At 43.9% G+C, this 13,112-nt stretch overlaps 1 protein-coding gene across 4 annotated transcripts in view; it reads left to right on the plus strand.

The window, feature by feature from the left end:
- Positions 1–13,112, plus strand: part of HHAT (hedgehog acyltransferase) — a 309,652-nt gene that overhangs the window by 57,511 nt on the left and 239,029 nt on the right. For all 4 annotated transcript variants that reach the window (XM_077763160.1, XM_077763159.1, XM_077763161.1 and 1 more), the window contains 2 exons: positions 8,725–8,919; positions 11,229–11,438. In XM_077763160.1, coding sequence (XP_077619286.1) covers positions 8,725–8,919; positions 11,229–11,438 — 405 coding nt within the window. The remainder of the gene's footprint in view (positions 1–8,724; positions 8,920–11,228; positions 11,439–13,112) is intronic.

A 13,112-nucleotide genomic window follows, 5' to 3' on the forward strand; every position in this document is an offset into this window, starting at 1 on the left:
GCCCTGGGAGGGGAGGCTGAGTGACGGCTCTGAGCTTTGGCTGTTTGTTGTGATTGGATTGTGTGTTGGGTGGATCAGACAGTTGCCTCCTTTCTTGAACACCCCTGTAGCCTTACCACCACCTGAGACATTGTGTTCTCAGCCCTCAGAGCTAAAAATACCTCTGTGTGAACCTTTTGAGAAGGCTGGCCTGGTGTGGGGGCTGAGGGTGGCCGCTGTTGCTAACCACAGAGCAGAGCTCTCACTGCACCTCTGACTGGCAGAAACCACATCATTAGCATTGGGCCCTGACCAGCTGAGCTCATGAGCCACAGAACTGAGAAGTGTGGTCCCATGGCATTGGCTGAAATGAGGAAACGAACCTCTGGAAGGCTGCGGTGAACAGTGTTCTCTGACAGCATTTTTTTGAAACCACACACCTAAAAGGAATCTCATGTGCTAACCAGACTCTTCTACCTCCATCAATGTATATATCTCAGGAGGGATGGAATTGGCCTTGTGTGGGCCCACTGACCTTTGCTCCCAGGAAAAGCAGCTAGAATGTGGTTTGGATTCTGGGATGGTTTTGGTTTTTCCCTTTTGTGGGGGGATGGATATATTATTTATTATATCCATATATATCCATTTATTATATCCATATTATTATATCCATCCCCCAAGATATATATAACTATATTTTTTAGTAGCAGCTGGAATTGATGATACAGTATGTAGTAAATTATGCCATGTCTAAGGATTATTGATTGACTGTCTTTATTTCTCAAACCATTGCCCCCACTGAGTGGTTTCTGGGCAGATGTACAAAAAGAATTCATAGACTGCAAAACCTAGTATGGCTGCCAGCAGTTGTCCTCACCAAGGCTTTACCCTTTTGCTCTTCCTGATGGAGGTGTGCTGATGAGGGAGCCACGCAGGCACATGCGCCTATCACTCAGCACTCATAGCACGGAACAGGCTAAAGTGGGAAGGAAGTAAGGATGGTGAAGACGGGGCACTGCCTCGCAGTGAAGATTATTTGAGGAAAGGGAGGGTGAGTGCATAGTTTTTCCTCAGGGGTGATCATTTCAGCCTTGGAGACCCGCCTGCCCAGGTTTAGTCTCCCTGAACCCCTTCGCTGGAGTGATGGGCGGTGGGTTTGGTCACAGATGTCCGCTTTTATAACTTGGTGACTGTGCCCTATTTGGGATTTCCTCCTGCACAGGTAGGGTTGTAAGAGACCCCTGTGATGGAAAACAAGCAGTAGGCAGGGAGGCATGAAGTGACTCCTTCCATTCCATCTGCGCTGGCAAAGCAGCCTTTGTTTATAAGGGGTTAAGCAGTACAAGTAGAGATCTTGGAAAACAGCAGGTTTTCATGTTAGTGGATTAAACAACCCCAAATTTTGGTGCTAACTTCTTGTTACTTGTTAGTCATAACGGCCAGGTTAAATCCAAAGACTTGGGGAAGCATATCCATCCACCAGATCTACCCATCTACCCACCCAGCTATTCCACCATTCATTCATTTACCCAGTATTTATGGAGCGCTTGCTACAGGCTAGGCACTTATGTTACTGTAATTTGAACAAAGCAGGATCCTAGCCTGTGAAGGGGGACTATCAAGCAGAGAGTCCATAACAGGCCATCTTGAGAGGTGGTTGAGCGTAGACACAGGGAGCAGTGAGAATGGAGGGCAGGTGGCCGACCTACTTCAGTCTGGGGCAGGAAGCACTGTGTCCCATGAGGAAGGCTACCGCACTCTCCGTTTGCCTTTTTGTCAACTGCCACAAAAATATAGTTTCTTATTGTTCGTGAGACTTTTAAAAGTTTCTTCTCTTCCCTCACCTGCCTTTTCATCTTCTGTTACAAACTGAAGAGTCTGGAATAAGGCAAGTGAAGAGGGTCAGGAAAGTCTATGCTTCGGCAAAGTTTTCCCAGGCTGTCTTATTCTCAAGCTCACGCTTTGATACCTTTTGTTTTTAAATGTTTATCTTTGAGAGGCAGAGTGTGAATGAGGAGAGAGGGAGGGAGGGAGACCATGAAATCATCACTTGAGTTGAAGTCAGATGCTTAACCACCTGAGCCACCCAGGTGTCCAACTTTGATACCTTTTAAAAGAGATTTGTGAATGTAAATTAAAGCCACAGTGAGCTAGCACTCCATACTTAGCAGACTGGCTCATATGAAACATAGTGACCGTGCCAAATGCTGGTGAGGACAGGAATAAACTGGATCACTCATACCTTGCTGGTGGGAATGCTATTTAGCAGATTCTTGAACTAAATGTGCAACTACCATTGTTGGGAGCCATTCTAAGCCCACTAGTTGAGAAAGTTCCTGGTGACATTGGCAAGAGACTGTGCAAACTTGCTTTAATCAGATGACGGCCGGTATCCACCCCCACTCAATTATTTCTGCTTGAGCACCGACCCCCAAGGTACCTTGTCGACTGGTATCAGGAGTGACTTGTCCCCTTATTCTTGCCCTGGTATGATGATTGCACCTTGTGAAGGAACTTATTGTGGGAACTTTGTCTTTTGACTATGGGAACAGACATCGTGGCTCCAGCAGGTCCTGTTTTCCTTGATACTTCCCTTGAGCTATGAACGGGCTAATGACCCTTACTCATAAAAGACTGACTGTATGTGTACAATTTGTTTCTACCACTGCATTAGTCCAAGAGGTTCATACAGCTCAACATGTAAATCAGCTAACCAAAAATGTCTCTCATGCCCTAGCTATTCAAGAAATCATAAAACTAGACACAAAGCTAAATGCACTCGAAGAGGCTATTCTAAGTATTGGAGATGAGCTAAACTCTTTAAAGGTATGGTTGGGTCTACGGTGCCATAAATATATAACTGAACAATCAAGTCTTGCCTGGAGACAAAGAGCCTAACTTAGAAGGAACAGATAAGGGCAGAACATAAGTTACTACATATACCTTTGCTAACTGATGATGTATAGTGCTGGAGGCCGGCTCCAGCAGGTCCACGGGTCCCTGAAGGATGGATGGTGTCGGCGAGGGAGGGATGAGAGAGCTCTGTGATTCTTTCTGATTAACAGGCAGGCATCTTTGTCCTGTCATTTTGGGTGTCTTTATTTAAAGGTCCAACGACAACATGAGATCAGAAAAAGGAATTTTTACAATGGNAGTATTGGAGATGAGCTAAACTCTTTAAAGGTATGGTTGGGTCTACGGTGCCATAAATATATAACTGAACAATCAAGTCTTGCCTGGAGACAAAGAGCCTAACTTAGAAGGAACAGATAAGGGCAGAACATAAGTTACTACATATACCTTTGCTAACTGATGATGTATAGTGCTGGAGGCCGGCTCCAGCAGGTCCACGGGTCCCTGAAGGATGGATGGTGTCGGCGAGGGAGGGATGAGAGAGCTCTGTGATTCTTTCTGATTAACAGGCAGGCATCTTTGTCCTGTCATTTTGGGTGTCTTTATTTAAAGGTCCAACGACAACATGAGATCAGAAAAAGGAATTTTTACAATGGAAAACCCTTTGTGATAAGTTGCTTTGAAAAGTGTACAAGAACAGATTTTTCGGAAGTATTCTTGCAGAATTACCCCAATCATAGTGAGGTTGAGTAAATCTTACAACTAAGGAAATAACAGGATGTTCTTAGTGAAAAACAGGATGACATACATATTTGTTCTAAGTTAATGCTAGGATTAGGACATAGGTTAAGTTGTATATAGATAGGCTAGGAGTCGTTCTGTCTGGCTCTCAAGAGGACGAATGTTTTTGAGCTGGTTAATAGGTTGTTTGTGGAAACCTTTTTGACTTGATGCTGAATGTGTAAACACCATGGAGGCCCTAAATGTGTTGGCCTTTGTATTTGGTTTGTTTTAGCTACTCTTAACCTATTCTCATCCCAGCCGCCAGTGTAAGGGAGGGTGTTTATGGAAAGTAGGCCTTAGGGAAGGGACTGCCATACATCACCAGTTAGAAAAGGTATAAGTATTAACTTAAGTTCTGCCCTTATCTGTTCCTTAACTCTAAATTAGGCTCTTTGTCTTGGGGCCAGGCTCAGTTGTAACTCTTGTGTTCTTAACCCCCTTTATTATCTAAGTCTTGGGTCTGCAAGGCCCGTAGGAAGAGCTTTTTGACAATCGCCCATGGTGCTTTCATCTAAAATCTCTTTTGACAAGGCAGGAATATGCTTTTCCTTATGAGGAATCTGTGTGCAGAATATCGGTCCGATTTGGAATATTGTGAAGCCTGGTCAATACCAGCAGGCTCATTTCCAATATGAGCCAGTAGTAGCAGAAGGAGATACCAGTTTTTCTTTCTCGTGGCAGCGTTTGCACAGCTCCTGCCATTTCCTCGCTGTGACTGTCATCCAGCGAGGCCGGTGCAGCTCCCAGCAGTGTGGCAGTCCCTTCCCTAAGGCCTACATTCCACAAACACCTTCCCTTACACTGGCAGCTGGGATGAGGATGGATAAGCATATCTGCAACTTAACCTATGACTTAATCTTAGCATTGTTAAAATGTGTATGTTATCCCGTTTTTCACTAAGAACACCTTGTTATTTTATTAGTTACTCAACCTCACTATAATTGGGGCAGTTCTGCAAGAATACTTCTGTAAAACCTGTTTCTGTACATTTTCCAAAACATGTTATCACAGAACTATCCATTGCAAATATTCTATTTTCTGATGCCATGTTAATGTTTGACCTATAAATAAAGACACCAACACTGACCGCAAAGAGATGCCTGCCTGGTGACTGGAAAGAATCTCAGGACTCTCTCTCTCCCCCTCCCTCGCCGGCTGTCTCTCTCCCTCCCTCGCCGACACCGTCCATCCTTCAGGGACCCCAGGACCTGGACGGAGCTGGACTCTGGCATACCATGCAACCCAACAAATTTACTCTTGGGCATTTATCCCTGAGAAATGAAAACTTATTTTTACACAAAAAAACTGCACACACATATTTATATCACTTTTGTTCAGAATAACAACTGGAAACCCAGATGTCCTTTACTAGGTGACTGGTTAAAGAGTGGTGGGGCATCTATAACATGGAATACTACGCAGCTGTAAAAAGGAGCAAACTTTACCCTCAGCAACTTGGATGCATCTCCAGGGAATGATGCTGAGTGAAAAAAGCCAATCCCAAAGGTTGCATACAATTTTTCAAGTAAAATTTTAGAAATGGGGAAAATATTATTGGTTTCCAGGGGTTATGGATGTGGGAGAAAGGGAGTGGGAAGGAGGTAGTTGGAAAAGGGCAACATGAGAGAGCCTTCTGGTGAGGGAGCTGTGTACCTCCATCTGTAAAGATCAGATGTCAGTTACATATCTTTACTGTGTGGAGACTGAACCCATACCTGTGAACTGAACACACGTACAAAGGAATATAAGCAAAACTGGGGAAACCTGGATAAACTTGGACTGTAGCAATGTCAGTATCCTCTTTGGGTATGCTATGGTTTTGCAAAATGTTACCATTGGGAAGAACTGGGTGAAGTGTGTGTGGGAGGGGATCTCTTTATATTATTAAAACTGCAGGTGAATCTACAACTATCTCAATCTCAGAAGCATTGTATAGAATTAGAATTTAAATTTCTAAATTAGAAACCTCACAGCCCAGCTTTAAATTAAGTTTTGCATACTTGATCAACGTGATTCTTTGTGCCTTCTTCTCAAGTGACCCATAATTTCCAGTCATAATCATCACTTAATGTAAACAAATTGGGTTTTTTTTTTTTTTTTTTTGACTCTTGGTTCTTAGGTGGATTTTTTAAATCTTGAGCTTGACCTAGATTATACATGTGATCAAAACTGTGTATCTGCCTAGGTTGCCCCGAGAACTTGGGGGAAAATATTTTAAAGTCCTTCTGGTGAGGAATGAGAAGTACTGTTTTGGAATAAAATATAACACATTTTATTTTTGACTTTTGAAAAGTAGTTCCTGGCATATTTTGTGTCTGAGGCCTAATACCTGATACTTAAGCATTTTCACATAGGAGGTAGATAAAAGTTTGATAAATATAAAAGCACTTTTGGGGTAGAAGTAGGTGAAACAGGCCTTCCTAGGCCTCTGCATATGAAAATGGTCTTTGAAGCACTTGGGAAAAGACCTCTGCCTCAGAGAAGCAGACGGTCCGCGGTGCTGTGTGGACGGGTGGCAGTGTCCCTCCACGTGCTGCCTGTAGGGGTAGCAGTGTCAACGCTGCCATTTCCAGTCCCCCTCCTCGCTGCTCCGCCAGTTCTAGGCAGGCATGTGGAGGGAGAGTGGCTGGAGGAGGTGTGCCCGAGGGCTGTACTGATGGTGGGGACTCTTCTTCTCTCATGCCAGTCAGCGAACAATGTGTGGATGACCAGTCATGCTGTGTCAGGATGTTAGCTGGATTCTAATTTATGTAAGTTTGTTTATTGAGAGAGAGAGAGCAAGCAGGGGAGAGGGGCACAGGGAGAGAGAGAATCTTAAGCAGGCTCCATGCTCAGCGTGGAGCCTGAGATGGGGCTTGATCCCACAACCCTGGGATCCGGACTTGAGGCAAAATCAAGAGATGGATGCTCAACTGACTGAGCCTCGCAGGCACCCCCTAATTTACATAAGTTAAAAAAAATAGGTATTTTGAATTATTTACATCCTTTTCTTTCCATCTCCTGCCTGCTATGCATGTGTATGGTAGAGCTGCCTCGACCCCCTGGGGAGAATGAGTAGGTTAAGATGAGGGCTAGTGGGGAACATGAGGTTGTGGGAGAGTGTTTTCTGTGCTGCGTTACAGTGGTAATAAATGTGGCCTGTCTGTCCTAGATGGCAGGGGAAAACAGGGGAGGAGAATTTGGAACACGCTTGCGTACGTTAACTGGCGAGCAGGGTTAAATTCACCAGAGAATCTCCTTCAGCTTTTTCCAAATTGAAGCCCCTTAGTCTGTGGCTAAGTTCCCAAATGAAAGCCAAACAAACAGGCTTCTTCCAAATGGATCAAATAAGGTTTAATAAAAACTTAGCCGTGTGTATGTGGAAAAAGATCCCTGGTGAATCTCTGGTGAATGCTGTAGATTATGTGGGAAAATCCTTTTTTCCTCATTTGTTAAAACTACTTCTTCAAATGGTCTTTGGTGACCTTGTTTCTTATAATTGGACTCTGCCCAGAGGTGAGCAAGTAGGGGAAAATTTGAAGCAAATTTATGTAGCTGTCTTCTGTGGGCAGTAGGATGGAAAAATAGTAAAACTGAACTGCAGTTTTCTCTGATTTTCTTGGAAATTAAAAGTGGCTGCCCTAGTCGCTCATTCAAAATGTTCTCTCTTGGGCCTGGAATATAGGTTTGGAAAGAATTGTACTTGGGCAATATTTTGGAAGAGTTCGCATGTAAGGATGGGATTTACAGTTTATGGTTCACATTTGTCTTTGCCTTAAAGAATTCTTGTTTCCACAAGAAAACCTATTTCAAGCATTCCCTACTTTTCAATGTGGTGTATTCCTGGAAACCATATTTTTAGCTGCACACTGGATAGACCCATTGTATTCCCCTGTAGGACCGATAACTAGTATTGGTTGTGTCCTCAGTATGTACACAGACACTGTGGGCCTTATCCTAATTTTACATATGAAAAAAGCATGGAGAGATTAAGTCCCTTGCCTGGGGTCACACAGGTAGTTAACGGGGATACCAGGATTTGTTTAGGCAGTTGACTTCAAAGCTTGAGTAATTAAACCACTATAATATGTTGCCTCTCAAACAATGTTAAAACAGTATTGTGGTTTTCAGTAAGGATTTACCAGGCAGATATGACCAAGCAAAGACATAGTTATTCAATGTCAGTAACTATAAAAACTTGATAATTGGATAGAACAATAGCCTTTAAAAAATGTTTTAGTGTTTTCTTTTTTAACTTATTTCTGAGAGAGAGACAGACAGACCACATGAGCAGGGGAGGGTCAGAGAGAGAGAGGAAGACACAAAATCTGAAACAGGCTCCAGGCTCTGAGCTAGCTGTTAGCACAGAGCCCGACGCAGGGCTTGAACCCACGAACTGTGAGATCATGACCAGAGCTAAAGCCGGACGCTTAACCGACTGAGCCACCCAGGTGCCCCAGTTGGATAGAACAATATTCTGGTTCTCCTAAAATGAGAATGAATGTGTCAATCAGATTGGAAACAAGGGACTCTATTGTATAAAGCAGGTAAGATATGCTTTTTCTATGACGTGTTCAACTGTAAACAATTTGCTAGTAAAAATGTACGGAGATATTTCAATATAAACATCTGGTTTGGACCTTCAAAAGCCGCTTGTGGTTTGGTTGGCCCAGTTGTCTCAATGAGACACCTGAGGAATGTGTACAAATACTTTCTTCTACCTTCATTTTTGCAGGATAGTGTATGCAGGGATCCAGGCTGGTAGTTTTTCCAACGGGCTTCTGGCTTCCATGGTGTCTTTTGAAAAGTCAGCCAAATATCTTTTAGATCCAGTGGTCTGGGTGGCTTTGGCTGAAGGCAGGAAAGTGGCTCCTTGCTTCTGGGCAGGTCTGGTGGAGTTCTAGGGTAGGCAGCCATCACTCTGGGGCTAACATGGAAGGTCGTTCTGAATCCACTTTGTGTTGCACTAAATCCCCAGGGCAGTGAGAAGAGTTTGGTTTTAAAGGCTCGGTAAGTATTCTGCTTATATGCGGAACCTTTAATAGCAATACCCATTCACTCACTCTTTTCTCTTTTCCTCTCTGCCCCCTCCCTCTGTGTGTCTCTCTCTGGGTCCCTCCCTGTCTGCAGCACAGACCCTGGATCCTGGGGGCTTATGGAATGTGGGCCTCCTGGTGTGTTCTGGGGGCCCAAGGCACGGCCATAATTTTTCTCCACACCTTCATCTCCTTCTGCGTAGCCCAGTTCAAGTCTCAGCTCCTGTCATGGCTCTGTTCTCTTTTGCTGCTCTCCACACTGAGGCTGCAAGATGTGGAGGAAGTTAAGGTAAGTGTCTCTAGTTTACCCTTGAAAAGGAGACGGGCCCTTTGGTAGTGCTCCCATTGAGTAGCTGCCTTTGTTTGCAGCCAAAAGTCAATTGAAGAATCGTGGTGGGGGTCCCCCTAGTGGCCATATGGGGTTGATGCATGCGAATCCTGGTGTGCTGCTTTCTGGAATCTTGTCTTTTGTGTCTGACCTTGTCTTAGCCTTCTAAGGTTGCCCAGGGCTCACCTTTTACCTCTGTGCCCAGTTTGGGTAGGCATGGAAGGTGGCAGATGTCACAGGAACCAGAGGGTAAGGAACAACAGGAAAAGAAAGCAATCGTCTTCTATGCATTTAACAAACAATGAACTTCTCATGCAGTGCCCATGATAGCCCCTGAGAGAGAGAAGGCAGGTATTTTCCTTGCAGAGAAAATCTTGAGAAGTTTTGATATTCTCTCTTTAGTCACTGTGGCACTGAAAAAGTCTTGTGGTATCCTTATTCTTGTTGACATGATCATTCATGTGGATCATGTTGTTGATCATGATCATTCAGTCAATGCTCAAGTGATGGCATTGGTGCACTGTGAGTCGGCACAGTTTCAGAAAAGATGAGCCAGTGGATGACTTGGTTCCTTGTCTCTTCTAGTAACTGTCTTTCTTACTCTTGAAACCAGAGGTAGTCATTTAACCTGAGTCTCAATTTCATCATTTTGAAAATGGAAGTAATAGGTGCTCTGTCTTCTACATGGAGTTTCTCTGAGCCTCTGATAACATGATATATGTTAAGTAATTCTGTAAAAACCGTAGCATTTTGAAAATTCAATGATATTTTCTGTTACACTATCTTGATTTTTCTCACCAACTGATTGGGGCTAACACTTTAAGCACATATGTCAAAATCTAGACCTGAGAGAGAACGTAGGGTAGCATCTCCATCTTAACAAAAGAGACTTCCCACAATGATTACCTAGGTGATCATTTAAATATAAGGGCTTAAAAATAGATCTGCAATAAAAATAAAAAGGAATCCACACCTACCTTTTTGGGGACCTGGCAAATGTACAAAATAGACTCCAATCATAACTATCATTTATATGATGATCGTGAGCCTCAGTTAAGGATGTTGGTAGTGACTAAACGTTCCGTTTATTGTGCAGACTAGAGGTTTGAAAAATACTGCGCAAGGAAACAAATGACCAGAAACTACTTGCTTTGGGTTTCCATGTTTTTTTTTTTTAATTAAAAAATTTTTTTAATGTTTATTTTTGAGAGAGAATGAGAGAGCAGGGGAGGAGCAGAGAGAGAGGGAAATACAGAATGTTAAGTGAGCTCCAGGCTCTGAGCTGTTGGCACAGAGCCCAGCGCGGGGCTTGAACTCAAGAGCCATGAGATCATGACCTGAGCTGAATTTGGACGCTTAACTGACTGAGCCGCCCTGGCGCCCGGGTTTCCATGCTTTTCACTTGCAGTTCTCTTGGTCTTTTCTTGGTGGCTGCTGAAGTCCCAGACATACAATAGAAACTCTTCACTGCTTGGTTTTTCTGTGTAAAGTTGTAAAAGTCCCCTCATGGATCACATTAACTGTTCCTTCCTTTGTCCCAATTTTATACTTTGTCTGTATTCCCATAACTTGTTCTTCTCATTAAAAAGGCAATATATATATTATGGAAAATATAAAAAAGATTATAAAATGATCCATAATTTTATTCCACCTAGTACTGTTAAGATTTTACCACATTGCTGTGCTGCTTTTGTTTCATACATATTTTACTACATGTTTGTTATTTCTTATTTCATGCTGCATTATAATTATATACTTATAGACCTATCTGCTGTATGGCAATTTAGACACTTCGAAGGCAAGGACTATTTCTATTGACTGTGTTTCTAAAACTTATTTGGCAAATAGTCCTTAACTACATGTGGAGCCAAATTAATAACAAGAGCAAACGGAAAGATCCATTGAAGACAGGAATCCCATGTGACATTGATAAGCCTCTCTTTGCCTTCAGTACTGTTGGAAGAACTGTCAGAGTATCCACTGGCTATAACTAATCTCCATGTCGCCACTGGATGAATCTGATACATATCTGGGAAAACTCTCATCACAGCACGTCAGGCCTAATGCTAAGTAGATGAGCGGTGTTAGAAACGTTCCGCTGCTCATGAACTCCTTGTGTCCATTACCAGAGAGATTTCCCTGCTGCTCAGTGGTTGAGAACCCCCTTTGTGGTACAGCTGCTCTTTTTGTGGAAGCGGTCTCTTTCCCAGGGGACCGGATGGCATCCCTCCTTGACACTCCAGAGCCGTCTTCTTCTTGTGACTTTGCAGAGAGGGTGGTACCAGACAGAAAATGAGTACTACTTGCTGCAGTTCACGCTGACCGTGCGTTGCCTGTACTACACCAGCTTCAGCCTCGAGTTCTGCTGGCGGGAGACTGAGAACGGCTTCTACTCCTTCCCCTGGCTGGTGGCCTACGTCTTCTATTACCCTGTTTTCCACAACGGGCCCATCCTCAGCTACCCGGAGTTCATCGCCCAGGTAGAGCCCATGGGGGACTGGATTGGTATTCCGTCCATGTTGGCCATGGTGGTCCATGACATTCCTGAGGCTTTTCATTCAGGGGTGCCCACAGATTTAAAACATGTCATTGTTGTGACTTCTTAGGTAACAAATGAAATACTTAGGTGAAATAAGTATTTGAAACACAGGCCTGCCTGTCTCTTGTGCATGTTGGCTCTAGGAACCCCCCACCCTGACTCTTCAGTGGGTGCTGGCAACCAGGATTAGTGACTGAGTGCAGAACAGAACTTAGGGGTGGGTATCCACTGCCAGGAAGTCCCAGGGAAAGACAAAAGTGGATTCTGGTGGTGTTACTTGGAAAAGTAGAAAGGGATGCTGTCTAAGCTGTTGGTTGGCAGATACCTTGTTCTCCTTTATTGTCACAAACTGCTTATGAAATAACGCTGCCATAGCCTGGGAATTGTTCAGGGTGACCTAGATGAGCCAACAGAGTGAACAGGTGGAGTGAGTTTGAAGGTAACTATGTCTCTGGGTCCAAGTGCCTATTTCTGTCCAGGACCCAGCTTCCCTACAGCTTTGTCTGAAGCTCCGATCAAGCTACTTGTGTCATTCCCACCTCAGTTTCCCTCCTACTTAGAATTTTTGTTCTCATTCCACAGCTAGCCTCATGGAACATGTTCACAAAGTTTAGGCGATAATACCTAAAGCCTGTGTTTCTCAAGGGACATTCCTACCTCCTGTCACCAAAGCAAAACAATCTTGATGGAGGTGAGAATATTAATACATATGAACACCTATACTTGCACACACAGTACAACTCCTCTATGCATAAACACAGCACATGCAGGCACATGTCGCCATGCAGGCACATGTGTGCGCACACACATGCCTGGACGTGAGTTCAGAGTGCAGGGCGAGCAGCAGTGCTGCATGTTTCCGAAGGGCAGCATGTCAAGCGCCCCCTGGAACAGCATCAGGTTCTTAGAAATCCCATATTTGGTCTTAAAAACCCCACAAAGTTATTCTTGTACTCAAAAGTGTATTTCTGCATTATAACAATGTGTGGTTTTAAAATTGCCAGTGAAATTATTTAGCTTTTTTCCCCTCCATAATTCTTCAAGTGAAATGGATATTCCAGGCAGATACATGTTTAGCATACAGTTTCTCATACCTCAGTTTGGGTTACATAGGATCATTCTTCTGTCATGAAGTAATTTGAAGATTATGTTTGAAAATCATGTTTAAAATTATTGTGTAAAAGACAGGTGGTTAGTGAAGGCAGCTGATCTTCTAAAGCTCCATGGGTCTCAAAGTGTGGTCTTTGGATTGGCAGCAGAAGGGCCACCTGGGAACTTGTTAGAAATACAGATTCTTGGGCCCCACCTCAGCTCTGATTCAGACACTCCTGGGGTGGAGCCCAGCAATGGATGTTAAGGGGCCTTCCCGGTGATTCTGATGCCTGCTGGAGGTTGGGAGGTTGAACCGTCCTAAGTTCCTCAGCAGAGTCGGGGCCCAGAGGCTGGGAGTGAACAAGTGCAGGGTGGGTTCAGGCCCTCCAGATTTCTTCCTGTAGGAACTCTGCATCTCTGTCTACTCCTCTCGTTTTCATTCCTTTCAAAATGGTAGCACTTGCTAAAAGCTGGAAACTCAGAAGGCGAATTGAAACGTTTTCGTATGGTCTGGGAAGATTCA

This window comes from Crocuta crocuta, unplaced genomic scaffold (genome assembly GCF_008692635.1).
Source record: "Crocuta crocuta isolate KB4526 unplaced genomic scaffold, BGI_CrCroc_1.0 scaffold3, whole genome shotgun sequence".
Lineage (NCBI taxonomy): Eukaryota > Metazoa > Chordata > Mammalia > Carnivora > Hyaenidae > Crocuta > Crocuta crocuta.